This window comes from Rhizomucor pusillus, assembly GCF_041956525.1.
Source record: "Rhizomucor pusillus strain CBS 183.67 unplaced genomic scaffold VTP01scaffold_11, whole genome shotgun sequence".
Classification (NCBI taxonomy): Eukaryota; Fungi; Mucoromycota; class Mucoromycetes; order Mucorales; family Lichtheimiaceae; genus Rhizomucor; species Rhizomucor pusillus.
In genome coordinates, this window is record NW_027192153.1 from 185,109 (window position 1) to 211,250 (window position 26,142).

The 26,142-nt window shown below is 45.1% G+C and overlaps 11 protein-coding genes across 11 annotated transcripts; 3 read left to right on the forward strand and 8 right to left on the reverse strand.

The window, feature by feature from the left end:
- Positions 1–138: 138 nt before the first annotated feature.
- Positions 139–1,641, reverse strand: VTP01DRAFT_1546 (uncharacterized protein; the record flags this gene model as incomplete). The annotated part of the gene is made up of 9 exons (XM_069379908.1): positions 139–192; positions 260–338; positions 394–515; positions 590–657; positions 722–1,084; positions 1,146–1,217; positions 1,339–1,357; positions 1,432–1,555; positions 1,625–1,641. The coding sequence occupies 9 exons, from the start codon at positions 1,639–1,641 to the stop codon at positions 139–141; spliced, it is 918 nt and encodes a 305-aa protein (XP_069237970.1).
- Positions 1,642–1,898: 257 nt separating this feature from the next.
- VTP01DRAFT_1547 (uncharacterized protein) lies at positions 1,899–3,781 on the reverse strand (the record flags this gene model as incomplete). Its single annotated transcript, XM_069379909.1, has 4 exons — positions 1,899–2,345; positions 2,414–3,300; positions 3,371–3,454; positions 3,529–3,781. The coding sequence occupies 4 exons, from the start codon at positions 3,779–3,781 to the stop codon at positions 1,899–1,901; spliced, it is 1,671 nt and encodes a 556-aa protein (XP_069237971.1).
- A 488-nt stretch (positions 3,782–4,269) lies between these two features.
- On the reverse strand, positions 4,270–6,136 carry VTP01DRAFT_1548 (uncharacterized protein; the record flags this gene model as incomplete). The annotated part of the gene is made up of 2 exons (XM_069379910.1): positions 4,270–4,646; positions 4,708–6,136. The coding sequence occupies 2 exons, from the start codon at positions 6,134–6,136 to the stop codon at positions 4,270–4,272; spliced, it is 1,806 nt and encodes a 601-aa protein (XP_069237972.1).
- A 777-nt stretch (positions 6,137–6,913) lies between these two features.
- Positions 6,914–7,309, forward strand: VTP01DRAFT_1549 (uncharacterized protein; the record flags this gene model as incomplete). Its single annotated transcript, XM_069379911.1, has 1 exon — positions 6,914–7,309. One exon carries the CDS (start codon positions 6,914–6,916, stop codon positions 7,307–7,309), a length of 396 nt encoding a protein of 131 aa, XP_069237973.1.
- Positions 7,310–10,081: 2,772 nt separating this feature from the next.
- On the reverse strand, positions 10,082–12,629 carry VTP01DRAFT_1550 (uncharacterized protein; the record flags this gene model as incomplete). The annotated part of the gene is made up of 7 exons (XM_069379913.1): positions 10,082–10,251; positions 10,342–10,484; positions 10,555–10,612; positions 10,806–11,279; positions 11,337–11,543; positions 11,808–12,114; positions 12,174–12,629. The coding sequence occupies 7 exons, from the start codon at positions 12,627–12,629 to the stop codon at positions 10,082–10,084; spliced, it is 1,815 nt and encodes a 604-aa protein (XP_069237974.1).
- A 2,035-nt stretch (positions 12,630–14,664) lies between these two features.
- On the reverse strand, positions 14,665–14,967 carry VTP01DRAFT_1551 (uncharacterized protein; the record flags this gene model as incomplete). Its single annotated transcript, XM_069379914.1, has 2 exons — positions 14,665–14,712; positions 14,773–14,967. The coding sequence occupies 2 exons, from the start codon at positions 14,965–14,967 to the stop codon at positions 14,665–14,667; spliced, it is 243 nt and encodes an 80-aa protein (XP_069237975.1).
- Positions 14,968–15,472: 505 nt separating this feature from the next.
- On the forward strand, positions 15,473–16,449 carry VTP01DRAFT_1552 (uncharacterized protein; the record flags this gene model as incomplete). Its single annotated transcript, XM_069379915.1, has 4 exons — positions 15,473–15,549; positions 15,812–15,827; positions 16,010–16,072; positions 16,165–16,449. 4 exons carry the CDS (start codon positions 15,473–15,475, stop codon positions 16,447–16,449), a joined length of 441 nt encoding a protein of 146 aa, XP_069237976.1.
- Positions 16,450–17,906: 1,457 nt separating this feature from the next.
- On the reverse strand, positions 17,907–19,420 carry VTP01DRAFT_1553 (uncharacterized protein; the record flags this gene model as incomplete). Its single annotated transcript, XM_069379916.1, has 4 exons — positions 17,907–18,140; positions 18,209–18,916; positions 18,979–19,124; positions 19,189–19,420. The coding sequence occupies 4 exons, from the start codon at positions 19,418–19,420 to the stop codon at positions 17,907–17,909; spliced, it is 1,320 nt and encodes a 439-aa protein (XP_069237977.1).
- Positions 19,421–19,595: 175 nt separating this feature from the next.
- Positions 19,596–20,647, forward strand: VTP01DRAFT_1554 (uncharacterized protein; the record flags this gene model as incomplete). Its single annotated transcript, XM_069379917.1, has 3 exons — positions 19,596–20,124; positions 20,190–20,492; positions 20,562–20,647. The coding sequence occupies 3 exons, from the start codon at positions 19,596–19,598 to the stop codon at positions 20,645–20,647; spliced, it is 918 nt and encodes a 305-aa protein (XP_069237978.1).
- Positions 20,648–20,851: 204 nt separating this feature from the next.
- VTP01DRAFT_1555 (uncharacterized protein) lies at positions 20,852–22,200 on the reverse strand (the record flags this gene model as incomplete). Its single annotated transcript, XM_069379918.1, has 6 exons — positions 20,852–21,039; positions 21,101–21,254; positions 21,313–21,571; positions 21,636–21,793; positions 21,862–22,046; positions 22,104–22,200. The coding sequence occupies 6 exons, from the start codon at positions 22,198–22,200 to the stop codon at positions 20,852–20,854; spliced, it is 1,041 nt and encodes a 346-aa protein (XP_069237979.1).
- A 2,274-nt stretch (positions 22,201–24,474) lies between these two features.
- VTP01DRAFT_1556 (uncharacterized protein) lies at positions 24,475–25,967 on the reverse strand (the record flags this gene model as incomplete). The annotated part of the gene is made up of 6 exons (XM_069379919.1): positions 24,475–24,616; positions 24,700–24,810; positions 24,873–24,940; positions 25,024–25,179; positions 25,269–25,642; positions 25,781–25,967. The coding sequence occupies 6 exons, from the start codon at positions 25,965–25,967 to the stop codon at positions 24,475–24,477; spliced, it is 1,038 nt and encodes a 345-aa protein (XP_069237980.1).
- Positions 25,968–26,142: the final 175 nt, after the last annotated feature.

Below are 26,142 nucleotides of genomic sequence, written 5' to 3' on the forward strand. Positions count from 1 at the left end.
GTTTATGAAAACTTGTGAGCGGGGTGTACAAGTCCGCCCATAGTGATCGACGCTTTAGGTTACTCAAACGTTGCTAAATGCAATGTATTCATGTGGGAGAAGCAATGACATTTAAACATGCATACATAGGATGGAAAATTATAAAAAGTAATCGGGTAATGACTTTTTCATGCTCGGCCCACGGCTATCCTGCTGTTCCGTGATTACAGAAAACCGAGTTAGCAAATTGCAGAGCCCATACGCCGTGGTGATCACCAACCTGAGGAGCTGCTTCGAATATTTTATACTCTCTATTCAGATTATCGTCCAGCTTCAAAATTGCGGCGATGTTCCCACACCTAATATCCTTCCTTCTTAGTCCTTGTAAGTCTATCCTCACCGTGGTATACTTGCCTGTAACAATAATTTGGCGCAGACCACACGGTCACTACTGTGTTGTTAAACATCAGTTTATATCCTTCCATCACCAATTGATGTGCTCGTGCAATTAGTTCGAGATCATTGGCATGTAAAAACTATAAAAAGATATTTAGTTATTATCTGCCAATTTAGATCCCTAAATTAGCTTATCTCTTGCTTGTCCACTTACGGATTCTACAACATCGCCTCCAAAGAGGTATCCTGCACCTCTTGGACTGTAGCCCCATCCATCAATTTCTGGCAAATGAGAAGTCAGCGTAAAACGAAAAGCAACTGGGAACATGGCATGTCGTGCTCTCACCATCAGGATCAGACCACAAAAGATCACACATGGCGCCATCATGTGGTACTTCTTGCTTCCGGTCAATCGTCCGTATTTGGTCAAGTGTGTTTATGCTTGGCGATAATCCACCGTGAACGCAAAAGATCTTGTCGTCAATGATGGCGCTTAAAGACAGGTAATCAAATACTTCGCAGCAGTATCGCCAGACATTTGCTGTGCCATATTTCCTGATACATTCTTCGTAGAATCCATAGACCTGTGTAATTTGTCGACTCTCGTGGTTTCCTCGAATTAACGTGATGCGGTCTGGATATCTCACTTTGAGTGCAAGCAACAAAAGAAACGTCTCCACAGAGTAGTATCCTCTATCGACAAAATCGCCTAGAATACGAGGCTCAATATCCGTCTACGGATTTGCCTTGCTTTCCTTCGTTTCTCGTACCCATAAATAAGTAGTTCGTGTCCGGACACTCGCCGCCTACTCGGAAGAGTTCTTGCAAATCATGGAATTGGCCTAGAAACAAACAAAGAAAACAAAAAAGACACAAAAGCAAAATGATTTATGAATATCTCACACATGACCGCCCACGCAGAGGCATAGTAAGAAAGCAAAGAAGCTCTCATAAGAACGTTACCGTGAATATCGCCGCAAATCTACACAAAGCAGGCCGATTTAGCGAATCGCACAAAATGGAGTTGGGCCTTTCCGCTTTGCATCACACACTCACAGTGACGGGCGCATCCACACGTTGAACATTGCTCTCTTCTACCAGAATCTCTCTAGCCTTCTGGCATAGCTCCTTGACTTCTTGCTCAGAAATTATTTCGCCCCGTCGTAGTTGATCGAGCTGTCTGTTGGCATTGCAATAGATTTATCACTAAACGGAAGCAGCCGATAAGCCATACGCTGTAGCTACGTACTTGTCGAGCTGGCCCATGAAGCAAAAGAAAAAAATAACCGGAATGGGGACGGGTTGGACGATCTGTGCAGGAGAGGGAGGTAAAAAAAAAGCGGACGATAGGTTAAGGGAAAGAGCACAGTGCCACAACGAACGATTGAATAACCCCGCACTGTTTGCAAACAAAAAAAAAAGGTTGAGGGCAACGATGAATGTTAAAAGAAGATGATACTATTGTGTAAAAAGAAAAAATTAAATGCAAGTACAATGCTTAAGGATGCAGTAGTGAATGACTATTATGATGGTGGAGATTGTCGCGATTCTATCTCTTCTTCTTCTGCTGATTGCTTCTCCTTGCGCTGCCGAGGCTGCCACAACCCTTGCTCGATAAGCTGTTCATCCTTCCTCCGTTGCCTGTCCAATTCGACGTATTTGAGTGCTAATTCACGTTCTTCCTTTGTAAACTCGTGTATCCGATCGGTTTCCTTGATACACGAGTCTTCAAAGTGCCAATCTTGACCTTCGGCATAGTGAGTAAACTTCAAGTATCTATCAGGCCATTTGTTCTTGTCCCGCAAGAGCCCTCCGTTCCACCACAGCGGTTTGCGATCTACGCCTAGGTGGAGCTGGTTACCGCACACGGTGGAGGGATCGCCTGCATCGCCAAGTCCTCCGATAACTGCACCATATGATTTGATAAATGAATATGGCGTCTGCATCATTTCAAAGCCGACCCAGAACGTCTTTACAAAAATGGGAATTAGGGCAATTAACCACAAAAGTCAAAATCTGTTATCGCCCCAAAACACACCTCTTTGTCACCGTGGATATGCTTGTAAGTCACGTGGTCGCGTTCCCTTCGATCATTCATTTTGCAAGTGGCCAAGAGACCAAGCATTACTCGGCGTTTGTCCATGACGACGACACCTGACTCTTGTTCGTGTGCAGTCTTGAACTTCCACCATCGGCTCTTCTCTACAAGCGAACTCTTTGTAGGCAAGAAGGATGATAGCCACAATCGGCCAGTTTCCCATCCCGGGAACAACGTTCTGTCATAGAAGAATAGCGCACCTGTTTTGCGATAGCCTGCATCGTCAAACAGCGTATCGGGCTTCTTGAAAAAGTACGCGTCGGCGTCCATGAGGATAACCTCTCTGAAACTGCTGGCAAGGACGGCGTATGGCTTCAATGCCCAGCCGCCGAACCGCGTGTACCAGTCGTTCACGTAATCGATTATTTTGCGTGTTTTGACATTGGTAAACTCTGTTTCGAGATAGAGTCGCCGCATCTCGCTCAAATCGTCGTCCCGAATATAAAATACTTCGATTGGCAGGTTTGATTTCAGAACTTCGCGGATACTCCTGATCGTAGTTGCAGCGTATTGGAACTGGTGGTTGCCAATGCAAATCACGATTCCTCGGCCCGAAGTCTGGTTAGTAATGTGGAATGCATTTTCCCAATGCGGTTGCAACCATGGATACAGTGTTTTTTCGATATTCAGATACAAGGACCATGCGGGGTCGTTGCGATAATCAATCTCATCCCCAGCAATGATCTGGTCAAAATACTGAAAGAGTGATTTGTAAACCCGTTGCTGCACAGTCAATGTCTTGAAATTGGGCATAATTTCGGGGCTTGTCAAGAGATCCGCTTGCAGAGACTGCCCCAATGCTGTCTGTAAAAACGCCATGTCCGAATCTGGATGTAGTTATTTATAGCAATTAGAGGGAGAGAAATCCCAAGCAATAATTATTTGAGCAGCATTTACCTGTCCATGGAGGTACCGGCGTGGGCACTGCAATATCGTGTGTAAACCCAAGATGCCGCATGCTCTCGTCGTTGGCAACAATTACTGTAAAATTCGAGCACAACATACATGTCAGTCTATTGTTGTTGCCAGTAAAATACTCCAATTGGATATCGTACCAGGCTCGATTACGCTTCGTCGACTTTCGATCAATTGAATCCTCGCACGACGCTGTTCTTCTTCGAGAGCAAGCTGCCGTTGTCGCTCTAGTTCCACTTGCTCTGCTGTGCTGGCAGCAGCTGACGTCTCGCTCTTGTCATTCTCTTTGGCTAATCGCGTCGGGATCTGCAACGTGAAAAGGAACAGTGCCAGCAAGCACAGGAGTAACAGCGGCGCCCCTCGCAACAATCGCGATTGTGGCCGTATGTGCATTTAGACAACAGTCAGTGAGGAAAGCGGGAAGTCTGAAGAAAGAGAGCGTGGGCCACACGAAACGCATAGAGATATTGCTTTCTCTCGTGTAACCATCATTGTCTGGAACAATGTCAACATGGCTGTAAAGTGGGTCCATCGACCTGTGTGCCTGGAATTGCTGAAGCTTGCCCGAATTCTCCGCCAAATTCAAGCGGCACGAGCATGCAGTGCTTTTTTATGAGGCGCATCGCAACTCTGCATTACCTACATACTTTTTCTAATCTCGGTATATATTTGTTTGCTCACATTGCTGACAATTACAAGGCTGATTGTGGAAACAATTGCTGGACACCTATCCATTTTTCAGACCCATTGAGGTTTACGGAGGCCAGCTTGTCGTAACGTGTGTGTCATTTTCATGGTATACTTATAATGGGGAAACAAAGAAAACAATGATAGGGAATAGGTTGATATCGCGTGAGTGGAAAGGAGGAATCCTACTTCAATCAGGAGCCATTACCGTTGCTGTTACTGTTGCTGCGGTAACTGTTACTACTACTTCCATTGCCACTACTGTTATTTTTCCATGCCATTTGCAGTTTGCCCAATGCCAGCTGTGAGCCGGGACTGGGAGGGTTGGTCTGCCAGTCCAATGTCGCGAAATTGCTGACTTTGCCATGTACGCTTTGTTCCAACTTTAAAAGCTCAGCGACAAACCCAATGTTAGGAGACATGGTAGGTCGAGCCTTAATAATGTGTTGGTATGCTCGCTTCAGTGTCCAATTCTCCACGAGAACAAAATACGCAAGAATGGCAGCTACCGACCGCGATTTTCCAGCCTTGCAGTGCACATAGATGGGTTCATGATGCTTTTTGGCATCAACTACATAAGAAAAAAACGCGTCAAAGTTCATTTCTAACGTGCTATATGCTTATGATCGTACCAATAATTTGGACTGCTTTGCGTAACGTTTCTTCGAGATTCTGCATCTCGACTGTGTCGCGAGCAGCCACCTTGCTGTACTTTATGACCTGCTTTAGTCCGGGAACATCATCGTCGCACTCTTCCGCCATATTGAGGATTCTCTTGATAGAGTGGGACTGCAGCTTGGATACTTGATCAGGTGTTGATATCTCTGGACCAAGGAACAGAAATCCAGGTACGATTTCTGAGATGACAAACTCGTACTCTGCATCTGTCTGTGGAGTCATGGGTGACGCGGATGGCTTATTGATGGGAGGCGCAGAGTGCAGTTCCTCAAACGGATGCGCAGGCATGGTTGAAGTTGCAGGACTAGTCTCTGCAATATCAGCGAGATCAGGTGGATTGAATTGGATGCCATGTGACACGTTCCTGCTGTCGTGTCGTTGCTGTTTATCATTTGTTGCTAATTTCGACCGGGTGCTCCTACGTCTAGAGCGAGCGAAGGAGGTGCTGGTATCTAATGTGAATAGACTCGCTCTGCGCTGCACGTTGGTATCGACATTGTTCATGGGCGACGTTGCAGAGGAAAGGGTGCTGGCACTTCGCGATTGCATGGGCGTTACTATTCTTAGATGGTTGGGTCTCTTGGTAGCCTCGTCCCCATCATTAGGCCACGTTCCCCAGCAAGCCGTCTTGAGCACTGACGGATCGGTGCCTGTTAAATACGTCGACCGTGTATCCCATTCCTTAAATGCTGTGAACCCTCCCTCGAGACTATAAAGCTGTATTCTATACGGCGACCGCTGCTGTCTGCAGAACGCTCGTTCCAGAGCTCCCAGAACGATGGATACATGCGAATCCTCGTCAGCGTCTCGTTCGTCGTACACGACTATCTGAGCCGCTCTCTTGGATTGTTTGTGTCTTCTCTGCCAATCAACGTAGAACTGCTTTCCTTCCACCGTCGATATAAAACTTTCCAAATTGAAGTTGGATGCGGTACCTCTGCGGTACCGTTTCACTAGCAGGCTTGGCAAACTGACATTGATAGACTGTCGTATTCTGATCCTTTCATATGAACTGTAATCTCGCATATCTATCAGCAGCGGCATGCTAGCCTCGCTGTTTTTGAGCATGATGCCGAGCTGGGAAGGATCTATCAGCGTGACGCTTGGCGACTCGGATACGCCGAATAATTCTTCAATGCTATCTCGTTTACCACGGCGCAAGTCTGTGCTCTTTTGGCGCCGAGCCTCGGACGGTCGGCTCGAGGAGCGTCGACCGGTTTGTGCGTGCTGCTGGGTGGGAGTTGCGGGGGCTGACCTGCGTTGCTTAGCCTTGTGAGATGAGAACTTAGGAGGTCGAGTTTCGGCAATGTTGAGCTGCTGTAGAGCGTCCGTCAGAACCGACGGCGACGATGGGGGCGGTGCAGTGGACATGACGGATTGCATGGAAGAGTTGTTTGTGCTATCAGCACACAGACTCGTATGAAAACGTGACGGACAGTACTAGACTGACGTTTGAAAGGTGAGCGCGGGCTGAGCTGCTGTTCTCCTGACAAAGGACGACGAGGCTGAGGGCTCACCTTGCTGCATTGAAGCCTCATCGTTCTCCGCACATGCACTTGCCCTAAATGGATTGAGGCAGAAAAACCAAAACATTTATTACTCCATTCACTCACAAACCCGTACCTGTCCAAGCCAGCTTGCCACGACAGCGCAGCGTAATGCTGCTTGCTTTTATCCATGTGCTTTTCTCAGCTGCTTACCGCATACGCTTACCATTGATGGCTCATCTTCGGGGTATGATTATTACGTATAAATAACGAGAGGTTACTGGACATGTCTTTCTTGTGTTCAGATACCAAGCGATTAATTGGTTCATCGAAAGGTCCAAACGGCGTAGAATGAGTAGTTTAAAGACAACTGACAGATACGACACACTTTAAATTGTTAAATTTTCTTGACAAAAATAAGGAAATACTTTTAGAATATAGGTATTATTCATAATTTGATTAAATAGTTTGTATTTGTTCTCCATAAAAAGATATCCAAAAAGTAGGGCATGGCTGGAGGCAGTGGTCGGAGTTTATGGTGGTTGGAGGCAGTGGTGCTGAAGTTTTTCTGCAGTTCTTGAATATCCCCTTGGCATACATCGGTCTCCGTCGTCTCCGTCGTCTCCTCCCGTCCACAGTGGCAACCGTCCGCAACATTGCATGTCTCTAGAATATGCTGCGAGCAGGACAGGCATTTGTTGCGTGTTCCGGCTGCCATTACGTTCACTATCCTTCCAAAGATGAGCAGTGGGGAAGAACGTTTTGCGAATTCGTAAAGTTTCCCGACCAAGTCTCAGCAGCACAGCGAGAGCCTTGCAACACGCCCTTGTTCGACGTACGCAATGGGAACTACTTTGCCGCAAAGGTCTTTACGTTCCAAAAGGTCAGCAGCAGTTTGGCACGCATGATGCGCAGAGGTGGATTCGATAAAAAACTTGAGCACTGGCGAAATAGTACGACGTCTATGATGGCCGCATGTGGACACAAGTACCAGACCTTGACTCCACTCCTGGCCACCATATTCCGTTATCAACAAGCCAAGATCTCTGCTGCTCACGCCGAATATTGACTGGTTCCAAGTGTCGATAAGAAGGGCACATATTCCAGCACATGCCATGTCATATATCATTATTGAAGACCACGATTACCCGTTGCAAAAATTGGCCTCAATACTTCATTGTCTATACCGTTCTTCGTTTGCTTCCTTTCTTTTTGCTTCTAATCATATCCTATGACATTTTGCTTTCTGATTTTGAATATAAAGAAAATTTCTGTAATGCTACGAGGATACTCTTGTCGTTTGGCCGAGTAGGATCAAACGGGACCGTCAAGGTGGTGATTGTGCTATCGGCGTCCCCAGAAATGCTACCACGACTGCTCGTATCGCTGCTATCTTCGCTTTCGCTGTCCTTGTCGACCGTCCTTAATATATCCGTATCCTCGTGTATAAACGTGCATCGAACTTCATAGAGACATGCACCTGTCGAATGATACGTTGTGCAGATCTTAGTTTTCTATCGTGCGTGGCGCCGGATAGATCGTAGCTCGTGTGTCCCGTAAGCAAAACGGCATTTTTTGTATATCTGCAACTGGTTTATAAACGATAGCCTGTTTGTTAGTGAGATCTACTCTTATATCAGACGACATGTCTCCCACATGAAGCAACTTGACCTGCAGCGGCTCATTTCCACCCAATTATGGCACAACTCCGTCTTGCATAGCTCTGGTTTTTTGTCCGGATGGATTCCGCCCTTGGCTTTCATTCCAAGACATTTGGCTGCCAGCGAACCAGTGCCTACCAGCACGGCACATGTTTCTTTTACACAATCGCTCGGTGAATATGCACATGCAGACGCAGCAGAGATACTCCGAACAATAAAGTAGTATGAGAAAAAGGGAAAAAGGGAGGGGAATAAAAAGGATCGATGCGAGGTTTTAGTAATATAATGTGAACTGTAAGGAAAAGAAGAGAGCAAGTAACAGCTAGACCAGATCAGATATATATATACATATGTTCTGAATTAATCTTGGCAGTGAAGTCGGCGAGTTACGCAGTGAGGCGTTTGATAGCGCCCACTCTGCTTTTGAACTTTAATATCTGCTTCTTATGATGAAGACGTTGGTATCTTTCGAGTACTTCGGTCGAGCGCCCGTGATCGATTGCGATTTCCTTGATAATTCTGTGCATTCTAGAGAAGGAAGGGTAAGTAAGTAGTACGCTTGTTTCCCACAACTAGTCATTTACTTCAGAAATCGTTCAACGTCATTGGGATCGTTTGACAAGCCGGCATAATCCATTATGCACAAGCGAACTTTCTTAGTGCACGTTGACAAATACGAAAAAGATCTTCAAAATACATCAGCCCAACACGAAACTTAGCTCCGGCGGGGGGCGGCAAAACTACCATCATTCTGCAGCACCTTTACAAGTTCGGTGTGCGCACGGTACCATGAACAATGCTGCTCAGACGTTGACTTCTTGACCGTTGTGGAGCTTCATGTTGATTCCATTGTAGAGTTCAATCAAGTCGTCCACAAGGTGCCTCAGATAATTGTTGATTTGTTCCTTCTTTGGTCCTTTGGTCCTGGAATGATACCAACGAAGATGATGTTTTCTTTTTAATAGCGTTCGGCTCGTGGTAAGTTGTTGATGGTCATGTATATCGCTCCAACGGAACATCCATGTATCTGTTTGCGCCAAAAAAAATTGCACAACTTGCTGGTATCGTCACATACAGACAACTTCTACATAGGCCGTAATGAAATACACAATAAAATGCGAGCTTTCAATGGTAATCCGTACTTCGATTCACTCCTCTTTAAGATTTATAACTCATTCATATCCAAATCCGCTGAAGTACCAGCCATCAGATTATAAACCTACCTAATTTAAAACGATATGCCCATATATCAACTAATTTGAATACAAAGATGACAACGCATTTCAATAACAGACACCAAAGTTGTCCAGCTTATGCGCAGGAATCATCTGATACAAAGAGAGCAAACGTATGCTATCCATAAACAAGTCGTGGTTATTCCCAGTCGTTTTGTATGACTTTCAGCCTTGATTTCAATTCTGAGAGTGACGACAATATATATAGCAAACATTCGTCACGGCCAGTATAGACTCAACAGATACTAACATATTTCAAACTTACAATGAAAATCACACAATCGCCAAAATATCATCTGTTTTATAGGTCTAGAATCTCTAAACTACTACCACTGATCCAAATAGCACGGAGTGCAGCTCCTGATGCTATTCAGGAAAAGCAAAAAGCAAGAATCGTGACATAGACACTGAAGCCTAAGCAAAGACAAAAGAAATTGCAATGACATATTGCTATCCATGACCACTTTACGAAAGCAGCCTTCGACGTAGAAATCATTAAAAAAAATTCTGGTCTGTGTCGAAAAGATGCTGACCTGTATCAAGGCCATGCAGGTCTATCATTAGACGACGTGCTCCCTGTTGAAGCGATATGGGTTTGCGTCGGAGGGATGCTAAACATCATCGAAAGGATGCTGATATTTGTCGAAGGGATGCAGGTCTCTGTTGAAGAGATACACATCATTGTGGAGCCGATGCACACCTTTGTTGAGCGGTTGCACGTTTCTCTCGAGCTGTCCTAGGTTTCTTGAGAGAAACCTGCGATCTTTTAACGAAGACCTGCAACCACTCAAGAGAAACATGCAACCGCTCAAGTATTTCCTTGTTTATGTGCTCCTCATCATTATTTATATGTAAACATGATACCAAACATGACTGATTATGGTCACAGCTTTTATTGATGAAAAAGCGCTGCTACAGAATACAGTAAATAGAGTTGAGAAATAGCTACGGGTTAACTTTACGGAATGTGCGTTTGTAGATGTTGTACGGATAGCCTGTCGCGGCTTCCTCTCCTTCTTGTCCTCTAAGACGTGCCTCTTTCTCAGGCGCCTTGCCCCGTGCCTGCTGCTCCATTTTGAGGTTGCTGACTCGATCCTTGATTGCCAATGCCTCTCCTGTTGCTCAGTCGCTGCATTCGCTGGTGTCTGGGGCCTATGTCTCACACTGCGAATCTAAAAGTCAATAATTATTAAAACAAAAAATACGTTCCAGCTTTTCCTTGACTACCTTGTTGGCAGCTTTCAAATCGGAGCTGACACTGTTCGCTAAGGTTTGCAAATAAGTCTCCAAAACGTTGTTGTCAATAATGTCGATTTCTTCGCTGTCGCCAAAAAGGCTCAGGATTGCACTGATCGACGCGGAGACGTTATTTTGATTCCTCTAAAGATCATCTACACGTCCGCTTTCTTGAGTCTAACATTTTGCCCTTCTTTGATAACAGCCAACGCGATTGACTGAAATAGTCGCGAAACCCATCTAGCTTGTGACTCTGTCACTTGATTGCTATCATTGTTCAGCAACGTCCAGATAGTGAATGGGCGGTAAGCTATGAAGTCTGTGACCGAAGAGCTCGCGCGACATAATGAGAATGTTGAAAGTCGATTAAATTTCGAGCGAACTTGTCGCAATTGTGCTGTGATACCATGGGGATCCACCCGCCAGCAATTACCTTCTGAAAAGAGACGTTTTGCTGACGCCACGCTTTCCATATCCAAATAAATTCGGGAATCTTTTGGAAAGTATCCTTTGGTACTTAAGCCCAGCTGCATATTCTTTTGCGTGTCAATTATTAAAACGCTCGACGTTACAAGATTTGATGTTCGCGTTCGGATGAGCAACTTTGTTGATTGGTCAGATGCATCAAGTACGACTTTAATCCAGTCGGTAGCGCAAATTTGTGCTATGTGGCAGTGATGATTAGGGCCATAGTAGTTCGTGGTGTACATCAACCGACCGTAGGCCTCCACAGTTGATGAGTAGCATCTGATTAAAAGGACCATCTTATGTTCTTCATTGAGAATACGCAGGCGACCGTTCTTGAGCTTCTCGAAAATGCTGTTAGGGTCTCGTTCATACTGTCTGGCCCATCTCTGCGCCGTACGAACATAAATCCCAACTGCATAGCATGTGGTCCATGGTTCCTCTGCCGAGGCATATTGCGCAAGAATTGCGTGTAAGCACTTACCGTCTCAGGCGCTACTGCTCTCCATCAACAGCATAGTCCATGGGCTCAGGCATGCTATGCTCGTCGACGACATTTCCTTGTCCATCATAATAGAAAAACTGAATGCTCGTCTCGAGATATTTGTGATGTGGTAGGAAGGAGGAGAGCTGGTGATGACAATGACTACGTCCTCTATCTGCCTCAATGTGCCAAGCTTTGTGCGACAAGATCTTCTGGAAATGCCTAGTTCACACTTGGACAATGCCGAATTCATTTTCAACAGCTGACGAATTACTTTTTGGAAAGAGTGTGTATTACCTCAAGATAGTACCACTTTCAAAGGAAAACGTATTACATGTGATATTCATGAAACAGAAAGTCTAAAGTCTTTAAACGAAGAAAGCAAAAATATGTTTAATCATGATAAAAATCGAAAATGGAGGAACTAATGACCATAGTGTGAGGCGAGAAGGATATGAGGTGTCGGCTGTCGGATTTAGCGAGAACGAGCAGCGGTGAGATGCTTTGGAGGATCAGGTTTCTTGATACCGCCACTAGAAGTCTTCATCATCATCTTCATCTTGTTTGAGCTACCAGGTTTGGACAATGTTGTGTTTGCTGTCTTTATAGCTGGTTTGAGTGACATGTTTAGTTTGATAGGACCCTGATCTCGTTTCAAGTCCGTAGCTTGTTGCTCCGCATTCAAGCCTCGTTCTTCTGCCTCTTTTGTGGCCTTTTCGATTTGTTCTTTTAGCATTTCCTGCTCTCTTTCCTCTTCATCCCGTTGCATTCTCTCCATCTTTTGAATTGCAGCCTAAACACATTTAATTGTCAGTAACATCGTATATGCAACCTTGTTCGTCCGTTACGTACCTGTTTCGCAAGAGCCTTGGGACTGTTGTCGATCCAGGCAATATACCAGCCTCGCTCCGTCTCATCGACGTGGCAAATACCCTCTCTTCCGAGATATTTTACGAATTCACTCAAAGTGTTCCATCGGGTTGCGTTCATGTGCAAGTGGTGTCGATCAGAAATGTACTCTTGGTATACAGTGTTGGCGAATACTCGCTTTGTGCCATGTCGACGAGAGAGTAGACTGATGAAATCGTTTTTGAACTGATCGGAGAAGCTATGCATATATCTTCCTGGGTTCTCTGCCACCAGCAGCATTTGTCGTTGGTGCGATTCGGACATAGTGTGGCATTTGAAGCCGTTCTCGTCACGGCATTGTTTTTGGCATACTTGACAGTAGAATTTGAGCTTCAAGAGACCCTTGGCCTTGATTCTGTTCGCAATCGCTTTTGGTGTGAGGAATCCGTCTTTGCCCATTGTGAGAAACTGAAAAGAAACGTGAAGAAAGTGGAGATATCTTTGTTGGTGCGATAAGTGCAGTGGTCTGAGATTGAAATTTCAGTCGCCAGCATGGAGAGGACTGGTGGCCAAGAAGTTTTGCATTCATGCTGATATCCAAACGTAATTGTCTTCATTTTTCGATTATTTCAAGAAGTTGATGACTTTAATTGAGTGCTTGATGTAAACAAGCAAAATGTAAATGAGTTCATGCAACAAATACGTTCGAGGCTCTTATGAAGCATTGTCTTTGATCCGATGCATGTAAATCAAAGCTTGAAAGACGACGGAACGTATTTCTATATGATAAGTGCACAGAATTACAGTTGATGTTAAAACTCCTGTTTTAATACATCAAGGAATCTGCCATGAATGTATGGATATGACTAGCAGTATAGCATTCGAGGTTTCATGTACCGATGAATCCAACTACGGCACACAATTGGGCGGTAGGGGACCATACAGAGCACCACAGTTTCAATGCTGTGTAACCCGTTAGGATAGGAAATGCAATGTTTCCATTCCTTCAGACATACGATGAGAAGATCAAAGGACGATATCATGTCTGTAGATGATTATCGATTATTTATATTTTACGGTCTCGGCGAAGGCTTCCACGAGGTTATTCTTCAAAATTGCCTCCATAAATTTTTAATACACGCTGCTTACAAGATCCTTGAGACACCTGTCTATTGCGATGTGAGATCTGGCGCAAAATCTTTACAATAATTCAATTTGTGAGAAGCGATTTCTACACTATCAAATATAAGACTAGAGTAAGATCAATTCAAGTGTCTGTGAAGGAAGGGATTTGTGTGAACAGAACAATGATTTCGTCAAAAAAGATCTAAATATGATGACTCTGGTCCTCCGGATAAGCTGTCGTTTCATAGACGAACTCTTCTCAAACATCTGATATCCCATCATATAAATCGTCCTGATCTCAGATAGATACCAGATTGTTTTTGTTATATCAGAATTAAAAAGGATCGTACACAGTCTCAGAGTACTCTTGCTGCCCGTTTCTTTCTGTTTATTTATCCACAAACCACCACAGGTCCGTGTTCTTTTGCAAGACGCAAAGGCCGAGTGCATTTATCGCATCCCATATCGTTCTGGACTATGTTGTTATCCTCAAACGGTCGGTGAATTCCGCTCCTTTATCACCGTTGTCCTTTGGTTTTGCTTCGACAAAACTCAACGCAAAGGTATCGCAGGTCGGCAGCCATTCCTAACATTCTGTACTGTACGATTCATCCTATACATGATATCAATTGCCACATGAAATTTAAAAAGACAGTAGAAGAAAACTACCAGCGTAGAAGTCGCATATCGTCAGGGCTGTGGAGGATGGGGTGCTAGATTGGATCGAGATAGGAAGCGATCAATTCAAGCTCCCCAACGGCTGCTTCTCTTTGGTTGCCTAGTAGCTTGGTGGCATATGACTAGACCGTTATTCGAGAAGGCTGACCGATACCTGTTGCGCATCACATCAACGAGCTTACCATCTGTATCCGACAAGTCCTTAGAAGCTTAGCCGAAACCGCATCTTCGCGGCTTTTCGATCGAGTTGCTTTCCAGGAGTTACCAAAAGAAAAGTTTTAGGCACTGTACTAGAAGCACGAATTTTGGACGATCTGGTTAAACTCCAGAAACAACCGGAGAAATGTATGCCGGAGAGGATTTCGTCGTTTAATGAAAACAATCAGTGGATAAGTACAAAAGACTATATTATTTATTACATGCACTTAATCAAAAAAAAGGATAGGATATAAAGAAGCTGCCTTGCTTTTATCGTTGTCCTATAGCATGAATGGACCTCTTGTGAGCATTTTCGATTTGAAAGCATACGTTGTGTTGTAAACCGTTTCTCGGTCTCCCATACTATATCGACTGCATACATTAGGCAGCTATTGTTTTGTACGGGAATAAGTGTTACTTGTCAGTCCAAAGCAGATCTCTCCTTTTTTGAAATGCTGGATATAATCCAAGCAAAGATCTTTCTCTGTGTGTATCACAAGAGATAAGTCTGCCAGCATTGGGCCACGATTTTCTTTGAATCCTTAACGTACTCCATGAATGGTTCTGGATCAACGTCCATCTACGTATTGCTTTTACGTACTCGTGTACTCGTCATTAAGGCCGACATGGCAACGCTAGGTCGTTTGCCTGCATGACTTGTGCCTATTCGTCTCAGCTGCGGACAGTCAATCTGGAACGCCGCGTTCATGCTTGTATGGCGTAAGAGTGCAAACCACGTGCGATGAAGATTATTGGCGCCACTGATTTGGAAATCGATCGCAGTTGCTACTGACATGGAAATATGTGCGCATAATGGCAGAAGAAACTGCTAAACTGCCGGATAAGAGAGGAGGAGGATGAGTAATATGCATGGATTCTTCCGAAGATTTTGCGCCGTAAAACTTGTTATCACTGGCTCACATACTGTATCCCGAGGACACTCGCTGTAGTTCCGCGCAATGATTTCCTGAAACAAACCAAGAGATGGGCGATTCCCAACATCTTCCCTTCCGGCCATCAAGAGCGGCAAGGTAACACGAGCTTCTGACGCGTGGTTAAATAAAACCAAATCATGAACGTATCACAAAGAAGAAACCATTGAGGTTCCGGCGGTTAATCATGGTGTTGATCGTTTATTAAGAGGAGCTATTTATTTCATCCTTAAAAGAGCTGAGCCAGCACGTTCATCGAGGAAGCGAAGACATGTACTTTGTTGTCAACAAGTTGCTGTGATCTGCTGTCCTTTATTGTTTCATGAATGCCGACCTATCCGTGTAAATGCACAGCGCGACGGTGCTTGGATGAAGGGGACTGTAATTAAGACTCCACATGCATTCCGTATGGCGGTATACTCCTCCCAAGTGAACCGAAATGCCGGGTAAAAGAGCTAGCTTCCAATCATCGGCTTCACACTCGTGTGTCCTTTCGAAAAGGGTGCCACGCTTCACGAGCTGCGATTGAAAATTTGACAACCAAGAGAGAGCTCTTATACGGAGGAGGAAAAAAAAGATATATAGCGGCGTCGATTAGCACAAAAGTTTGTCTTCTCTCTTTCTTTTCCGTGTTGCTTTCGTCAAGAAGGGAACCCTGGGCAGAAGGGGGTCACATCGACACGCTCGTGGCCATGTCCTCCCGCGTAGCAAACGTTATTTGCAGGTAAAAATTTCCTCCCCCTTGCCTTCTCTTCTTCCTCTCTCTCTCTCTTTCTCTTTCTCTCTTTTCCTTTCCTTGCTCTTTCTTCTCTTTTTTTGCTTGCAATTTTTCGGAAAGACAATGCCCTCGCTGAACTTGCTCGAATTCTTCATTTCTGGTCTCATCCTGACGTGTCATGGTTGTAGACGCAATGCCCTGTGCCGTCCCGGGACGTTGAATCCGCCTCCCCAGCTGGACACGGCATGAAGGTAAAAAGACGGATACGCACAGTTCTCGGCGGGATCAAGCGATTCTTTTTGTCTGCTCACACAATGCATCGTCTTTCGCGAACAATATCAAGGTATCGCTGCTTCTTCGTGGCGACAAGATCCCTTCGCGCGCTGGGGAACGGGGGGACCGGGCACTATCCAGGTTGCTGCAGTGGAGCAGCTTATCCCGTCCTCGTTGGATTGGACCGACGACGGCAGCACCAGCAGATCGTCTGGCTCTCTCCTCGTCCTCCTCTGCCTCGTCCCTCGTCCTGTTTGCCTGGATACATCCGGGATCACCAACAACCCACGCCAATACATCGTCGCGTTCGATTGCCGGAACGACGAATATTGCGGCGCGCCGTGTGCGGTGGTAGGCAAGTCATCGTCATCTCTTTCCATCTTTTCCGAGTTCTCCGAACTAACTTGTTTCTGTTAGCGAGTTACCTGCCATCGCCGGCCCGCCCTCGGGGACGATTATCGTTCTCCCTCCTCTTTGTCTGTAATCGGTCTCGGTGTGGCCAGTATTCCTGCGTGCTTTGTTTGTATCGCGCGTGTGCATCTTCCGTCATCGCTGTTGTAATTCTCTCGTTTCTTGCCATCGCCTGGCGTTGTTGTTTTGTTGTCTTTCGGACACTGTTCTGAATAAACCATGGACCTCGTACATAGAGAAAACTTTGTGTTTTTGTGCAACACCAACTCGTGGAATTTTTTCTTCTCTCTCTTGGGCCCCCCTTACACCCTGCCTTCCTTTGTTGCGCCAGCGTAGCCGGATTCCTTTTTCTGGTAGTGAGATGGCCGCACAGACTGTGATCAAGTGAGCAAACCCGGATTTGATCTGAAGCGTGGTAGCTCCATGGTGGACACGACGCTGCTACTGCTGCTGGTGCCCTTTCACCATTTTGCATGGGTCCCCAAAGAATCGTCGTTTTTGTTTGCCGCTCACCCTATGACAGAACTGTGTTACCTAAGGAAAGGATTGGGCCCGTATGTCGAAAAGGCGCGAGAGAAAAGAGGCATAACAGCGATTCGACAACGAACCGGTTGAAGAGGAAGGGAAAAAGAAGCTGATGCTTGAAAAAAAAGGAAGCAGGGAACCACATGCATATATGTCTTCTTGAATTCGAAGGCCAAGTATAACACCGCGAAACATATCCAATACAGAGCTCGATATAAAATCGTGTAACATGTCTAAAAAGGTCGGATATTAGCGTACTTGGTTCTTTCAGCTGCCTCGAAAGATGAAGGAGTAAGCACGAACAGACTGAATAATCCACAATTTTCTATCCTCAACGGCTATACAATTAAGATTTTTTTCAAAGCTGCAGAAGCAATTACAAAGCAGGTCCAACGAAAAAGTCGGTGGGCAGGCAGGGGCTGAAAGCTTGTCCAATATACTTGGAACCATTTTAGATTCAGGACTTTGGGAAGCATGCTAAACCTGCTGCCGAAAAGTTCCAGATCCCAAGGTCCTTGTTATGTTACCGCTTTCCATAAGATTTTATTATGCAAAAGATTTCTCGTTCAAGGATGTATCATAATATGCTAATCCTATACGCAAAGAGTGTTTTCGCTAGAGGTAAGAAGAATTAAAACCTGTCATCATGTAATAAGAATCGGTACACACTGTTCAGAATTTCGTCACGAATGAAAGACTACATTGTATGTGCAACGAAGGTAATTGAAACCTTTTATCATTCGACTATCTCCAGAATGGACATGGTTTTTGTCATTTATCTATGTAGTATTTGACTATCACATGTATGCTGACAGAAAAAGAATATATACGTAAAATTTATACTTATATCACAAAAGCAATGTAAATAAGAGGTATCTAAGCCTTGTGAGACGATGCATTCGATGAGCGTGACTCAGGGTTGACGGGGATGTCTTCAGGAGAGCTGTCAGGTCGAACTTTGGAGTAAACATTGCCAATGATTTTCAAGGCAGCCGCTCGGGCCTTTCTAGTTTCTTTCGATGCGGTGGGATCACTGAGCACCTTGTCGCATACTTCCCGCAGTACACTTTCAACTTCAAGCTTCGATCCACGCCAAATGGCTTCCAAACCCTACAAAGATCACGTACACCAATTACCACGTTAGAAATTATAACCACGACTTTGTGTTCTCTTCCAACCTTTTGAGCTGCTTCTTCCTCCAACTTTTGACGTTCTTCTTCGGTCAATCCTTTCTCTTCTGCCTTTTGCAGCTCGCTAAAACTTGATTGTAAATCAAGAGCAGTACGCAACGTGCCGACCGTTTCGCTAAAGATGTAGCCCTTCTCACGGACGCTGTGAAACATGCCGCCAAGACCGAAAGCGACGCCTTTGCCGAGATACTGGTTGGCTTTCATGGTATACGTGCCACCAATTGCATGTAACAACTCGACACCGTAATTTTCATGCTTCAAATCCTCAGCTTCTATCTGGATAATATTCGTGAACGCAGCAACTGACGACGGTGATGTATCCGGTAACTCAGTGTACAGACTGAGCTTATTGATCAGTTTGGCTGCAAGCGTCTCCACACGTTTCGCACGTGTCTCTGCGCGTTCCTGTTCCGTCTTTTCTTTCTGTGCTTCACGCTCTGCTTTCTGCTCTGGTGTCAGATTCTGGTCGTTTCCTTCTTCCTCTGCGGTTTCCAGTGCTTCTCTCATATCACGACCGATCGATATCTCGCCAATGATATCCACAAATCGTTCTCCACCAAATGATTGTCTAAAGAACTCCTCGGGATCGACAAATCCTCCGTCCGGTTTGATACCGTTCTGCTCGCCGTATTCATTGTATCGTTTTCTTAGTTTTGGATCAGACAGCACCTGGTACGCTTCAGATATTTTTTTGAACTTTCAATGCAGCTGCGATGAGTACATCGTTTGTCTTGTCTGTTCGATTATACTTGCTATACCTGCTCTTCTGCGTTGGGATCATGTCTATTCTTGTCGGGATGGTACTTGATAGCCATCTTACGATACGCTTTCTTAATCTCATCCTGGGTCGCTGTGGGCGATACCTGGAGCAAGTCGTAGTACTCTGTCGAGACCGGATTCTCGTCTATCGAAACAGTTATTATATTTTCGACAATAAAAGCAAAGCACAAGATTTTCTTTTTTCATACCATTTCCTCGTCTCCGGGAAGTTCTGGTCTTTGCATTGTTGTTGTTGTTGTTCTTTATACCTTTACCCGTGCTATCTACCTCGTAAGAGGCCTGTTTGTGACACGACCAGCACTTGACCTGCACTGTCTGGCTCTTGACGCCAATGTCGGGCAGAAATTCGAGCTGTGTTTGACATTCCTTGCAGGTCGTTTTAATGTAAGGTTCCGGCTTCCTTGATTCGTAGACAGTCATGGGGAGAAGGAATAGGTTTATTAGGTTATGGTTATTAGGTTATGGCAGTTGTCTGTCCGCTTCACTCTCGAAGCCAGCTTGCCACCACCACCACCACCTCCTCCTCCTCCGCAAGCAAGCCACCTGACAACCCCCCTTTTGGACCTTTCGCTTTTACAGATCGATCAAGATACCAATGCCGAAAGCGAATCGCACGCCACTCGAAGTATTCTATGGATTCAAGATATTGCCGATCCTTACGGCCGAAAATACCCGCCATTATCTGTACATGAGAAAGCATGAGAACAAAAGCGCAATGGAGGGTCCGCTAGCATCTGATCGCACGCTATTCTTGGTCAATTTGCCCGTAGACGCAACTATGGAGCACCTGAGACATTTATTCCAGGCAGAAGGCGGCATTGAAAAGATATACTATCACAATGCATCGCAGCCGACGTTAGCGTACAACGAGGAAGAAGAGGACTCGGAGCAGGAAGATAACATGGACGACACAGACCAAGTACAGCGAAGCAAAAGACGAAAGACGAAGACTCAGCGACAGCAAAAAGAGCAGCAAAGTCGCGAGCTTCGACGGATATTCCACAGCGGTGCAAGCGCACACATTGTATTTGTTGAATCGGACGTGCTTGACAAGGTGCTGAATATGCCTATGAAAGACCGGAAATGGTTTGCACCCAACAAGCAGCAACCGCTAGGTTTCAACAGTATGTATCTGAAATATATACGTGTACGATGGAAGCTTATCTAGAACGGGTATTTCTCTATATAGGATACTTGCTTAGCTACGACTTATCACGACCCGATCACGATCAACTGCAGCAACAAGTAGATACATTCATGGTTAAATTCAAGGCAGACGAGTACGAGAAGGAACGAGAAGCAATGGAGAGAATGAGCAAGATGGATGAGGATGGATTTGTAGTCGTATCTCGAACAAAGAAGAGAAGCCGAGCTACAGACGGCGAAGTTGCTGTGCAATCATTTGGAGCAGCGACGTTTGATCCTTCCAAGGTTAAGAAGAAGGAACTGACCGACTTTTACAGATTCCAAGTACGAGAAGCAAAGAAGAATGGTGAGTTTTGATCAAATATTCGTGCATCACTTTGCTGGCATGTATGCTAATCATATCTGGCATTTATAGAACTCATGAACCTGCGGAGACAATTCGAAGAGGATAAAGCAAAGATAGAAAGACAGAAGCAATCGAGAAAGTTCAAACCGTATTAAAGCGTGTTTAAAAAAAAGGAAAAATTTGCTTTTTTGCATATCCCTTTCCGCGTTTATATTATGCCTGCAAATTAGATAAAAGGAAGAAGAATCAATGAAAGAATAACGTCTGTACAAGTTGTTTGTGCGAGATAATAGATTGAGGGGTATGGCATTAAAAAAGAAGATATGGTGGATGACTTTTTTCGGTAGGAGAGAGTGTGCCTAGAGTAAGAGTGTTTGGACGTTTTCGTGCAGGATGCTGTCTGATACAGAGTCCATGACGTGACCCAATAGTCGGGTGTCTGTTGCTACGGTGTAGTGTACATAGATGGGCTTCTTGGTACTGCGGTTCAGTTTCTCAAATCGTTTGCGAAAGTAATCTGCCGCGCTTTCGTAATCTTTTGATGATCCTGGACATAATGGTTACTAATCGGCCGTAGAAGCGTTTTCGGGAAGGTGTGGGAAGTATACCTGTATAATCAGGAAAATATGCTTTGATAGGTGAGCGACGTATTTTCTCCTTGAAAATATCGACCTTGTTCAAAAAGAGAATCATAGATGTATTCGCGAACCATTGGGAATTACAAATAGAGTCAAACAACATTAATGCTTCATACATTTGATTCTAGAGAATGCATACATTAGCATTTTTTCGCTGCTAGAATTGAGGCAGTTATACTTACAGAATCGCGGTCTTCTACCAAGCAACAATCATATCCGCTAATAGCGACTACAAATAACACGGAAGCAACATTCTCGAAGCAGTGAATCCATTTTTTTCGCTCGCTGCGCTGTCCACCAACATCGCACATGCGATATATGATAGGTCCGTTTCTAAAAGTCGTCTCAACAATACCAGTTGTTTTAATACGACAGTGAATGATGTCTTGATCGGTGGGGGTATAATCAGGCTTGAAAACCCGATCCAATGAATTGTAAAAGCTGCAAGGAGGTCGTTAATCCTTTGCCGGGCTGGGGGAATAAGAAAGATGGATATTCGACTTACTAAATTACATTGTCGTTCAAAGCAAACGTGTTGCCTCGACTAAAGGTTTCTTGGATAGCCTTGTCGTTCCATAAAGATTTGAGGGGCTCCAGATATTCTACAGGATACGGCATGCCCTGGCTTAACATTGGCGGGTTCTCAAAAAGGGAAATGTGGGCCTGGACACACACGAGATTGTTCAAAAAAAAATTCCTCCTCAACCGCCCCATTCAAATGACCTGCTTACCCAATTTGCCGGATTCTCCAACGAAAGCTGCATTTCATGCATAGACTCCAACAATGACTGCATCGCTGACACTACGTTCCCAAAGATGACCACTCGAAACGCTTCGCGCTCGGCAGCAGAAAATCCGGACGCGTGAATAAGTCGCATTTGTTTGAGCACAGTCGATTTGCCCGAATCACCCGCCCCTATTATTGCACGCTCACTAAGTTTCATATGATAGTCGCACGTTCCAATATCCTTACCGAGCAGCAAGATCTTGACCTCGCGGTTCAGTCGTTTCTGGTCGCGTTTGATCTGCTTGTCTATTGCTTTGCTTTTGTTGCTGTGGATATTTCCCATAGTGTATTTTCCGGCCACAATATTGATACGCGCAGGTCGTAAATGCTTTCCGCTACCGTCTTCCTCCCAAGAAAGAGCGAACGAAGTTGTGTAGAAACAAGAAAAAAAGAAAAGACTGGAAAGGAGATTGATTGGGCGACAAAAAAGAGAGTTGGTCGGCTGTGTTGTCGCAACGGATACTTTATGTTACGTATATGTTGTGTATAGAAGTTGTAAAGTCGAGGAGGGCAGGTGGCGAGAAAGGAAGAGAAAAGAAGACGGGAAGGACGACAGCCGGGGCTAACTGTTTTCTGTTTGACAGATCACAGCCAAAGATTAATTCTGTGACACCCAGCATAGCTTGTTCATTTACGGATTGCTTCCTTTGTCAACCGTATTCGGTGTGCTTTATAATTAGCAAACACGGGCTTAATTTGACTCTTCCCATTATTGGTGGTAACATGCCACGCTGCTAAACATCATTCTCTTTGGAAGTCTCTAATAGAGGCTCCTTTAACAACCAGCGTGGAGATGGCAACGACGAGTCATGGGACTGCGCGGGGATATTCGAGCAATTAAAATATAGTTCCAGCCATTCTGCCCGCCATGGTTGTTCCCGACGGACTGTGTCTCGATTCCTTTCTCTACCTGTTCCCCATCAAAGCACCACGCTACCGGTCATGCATTTATTAATATCCTATTGCGTGTATACAAATATAGTACATAATGTGGGAAAGCACTCGTTTACCAATCTTTTCATGCACACCCAGTTATTTGGTTATGGGAAGGAGCAAAAAGTGCCTCCGCTCTCCTCCCCTTCCTCCTCCCCCAATCCTTCCAAAGCGAAAGAGCGGACTTTGCAACCACCCCTCGTTTCCCGACGCCCAACGACTATCATCGTTGTCGTTGTTGGAAAACGGTCCCTTCTTCACGGTCGATCATGCTCTGCAATCTATCCGAAACCTTGTTTTGATCAGTCGCCAGTGCATGTTTCAGTTCCAAGTGAAACAAAGATCTAAATATGTGGAGAGTTTGGCGTTCCTTGTTCGGTAAATCAATCATGTTCTCGCGTGTGTACGTGTGCGTCCGTGTGTGTGTGTGTGTGTGCACATTCCTGTGTTTCCTCGCCCTAGATAATTTGCAAGCACGCAACTGCACGTATATATTTAGAAGCATCATTTCTATCAATCAACCTATTTGCTGGCCACTCTTTGCAGACAGCGAGAGTTCATACCGGAATTTTTACTTTCAGCATCTATCGAAATTATGGATTACTTCCTTTGTCCTATTCTTTTTTGGGTTTTCATGCACTAGAACAAGCTCGGTCAGGCCCGTTCACCATGGCGACCTACTGTTTTTGGCTTCCGCTCGCACAATTAGTGTCTGCACGTAGATCATGTATTATGTAATTCAATACGATACTTGGGATGCGGGGAGATGGGGCCCGAGGTAGAGAGAGAAAAGATGACTGCCAAGCTACATTGGTTGTTACGTTTCTAGCTCGTAGAAAGAAGAAAAGAGGCCAATCTACATAGAAATTAAATCATCTGCATACCACAGCAATAACTGCTTATATAAATAGCATTTCTCATCCAGACCGACTCAGCTGATAGCATCCGTCGTCAACAAAGACATCTACGTAGACAAGCAGCAGCAGGTCACATTGACGCAGGATGCATGCAGATGCTACAGTCGGTTGATGGGATCGACGATCAAAAGTTCATCCGTATATATCTGTCAATAATCTCACTTGATGATCTGATAAATTACGATCATGCAACTTTGGCTTGAACGATTCCCGTGACGAGAGCAAATTCGACAAGTATCTGAGATTGACTGTAGATAAACACACGCATTGTTGGGGTTTGTGGGAAAAAACTGGACCGGTAACCCGACCTTCGGTACGAAAATCGCGTGCATCTAATGGACAGGACATATATGGTATAGCTCTGCTGTGTAAGGACAGAAAGTTAACTGATCTGGTACTAGGCGGATACACACTACTTGCATCTCTCTTAGTGCTAATGAGAGAACACTTTAATTACGATCCAACTGCAGACTTGGATTTTCCAGCCATGAACGTATGGACCGATCAGAGTGTTTAACCAATCGAGTTTTGATTACAATTCTCGTCAAGACTTGAGAGATATCGTTGGGTGTTTGAGTATAAATCTCTTTCCAGGTGTAGTTTCATGAGACAATGTATTCGGAAAATTGGCATATTTTCATTGGGAATGGGTAGTAATGCGTACAGGAGAAAAAAAAAAGAAGATACAGATTGTTTCTATGCAGGAGCTAAATGCGGAAACCCCAAACTTCGAGTTCGATGCATGCGAATTCTGAATGCGATGATAATGCTTCGTTGTCAAATGTCGGGCATGGCTCGCTGTGGCCACGCTCGAGGTCAGAGTTGATCCATAATCCAAATTTGCCATCACTGGTTTGTTTCAAACAAAAACGGGGTGATCAATATTTTCTGTCAATAATCAAAAACACCAAAGGGAGTAGTATAACACAAACCCTCCGCCGATGGCAATAAAGTCGGCTTCTGACAGGATCATGTACTCGTTCTTGCCAGTCCAAGGGTATACTTTGACGCCGTTGCCAGAGCGGCACACTTTCCACAGGAAGCTAGACAGATAAGTTAGCAGCAGCAAAAAGGTGTATATATACCTGTTGCATGTATACATTACCACTCGCCTGTTCCATAGTACGAGTTCAGGTTTGCCTTTAGAGTTTCATTTAAAAATGCGCCAAAGACCTACATGACGGCGGTAGCGGAGAAAATGCATCGTTAGCACTACCTGCTACCTGCTGCTGCTGCAACTGTGGGCTAATACTTGCATGATCTTCGGCGTCCTTGATAGCGAGTATACAAGGTCCCTTGTTCGCTTTGACCAGGCGATAAAGCGTCGCGAGGCTTGTGCCGTGTTGATCAAGGCTGTACAGCAAGGACCATTGAGAAGCAAGACGATAGCGCCGTGGCAGATAAGGTCTCAGCTATTATACACATATCAAGTAATGCGAAGAAGAATTTGAGTCTCTAACATGTTTTGTGTGAACAAGAATGACGTGTTTGGTCCCCACACCTGCTCTGCAACTGCGGCGCTTAGCACTGGCTCGGTATCTTCGCGTCTGTTGATCAGCTTGGGTGGGTCCATGATATCCAGTGAGCCCACAAGTCGTTGCTGGCGTGACCGTCGTTCTTCTTGTTGTTCGTTGTGCTGGGTAACTGCAGACACGAGTGCGTCGACAGCGGGTGAAGATGGCGTGCAGGCTTCGGAGGAAGAGCTAGAGCTTGAACTGTCGCAGTAGTCTGTCTGGTTCTTGTATATCGATGAGGCTGCAGAGATCACAGACCCTTTGGTGATGGATGTTGTCGAATGAGATTTATGCGCGAACGGCGGTCGCTTCTGTCGGTGTTGCTGTTGCTGTTGTTGCTGCTGAGAACTCAAAGTCAGACCTAGCAGAGCGACGACGGTTATTCAAACTTCCGGCAGCAGGCTTTCTTTCAGTTTTGAAACAAATATAAGGGGTTGGGGGGGGGACAACTGCTTGACAACAGCAAATAATAATAAAAAGGTTGAGGTTCATTATTTACCTAGCAGCTTTGAGACAAATCGAGTGATGGGTGATGGTTTATCAGCGTATGACTCTTCATCGGTAATCGACCTATGCAGAGGGTACAAATACTGCGGCGGTCGTGTATCCTTTCGACGGTGGTGGCGATGATGGTGCGTGACTTGGTGGGCTGGCGATGCCCAGCTGAGCCGTTGCTGTTTCGTCATTTTTGTCAAGGAATGCAACAACGAGAAGAAAGAACAACAAGGAAAGGGTCGCTAAAAGGATAGAAAAAAGAAGGTTCAAAGGCACGTCTCACGGCTGCCATATTTATATCAGGCCTGCATGAGACCACAATGATAGGGATGGCCCTTGCAGTCTCCTGAATCGCGAATGTTGCCG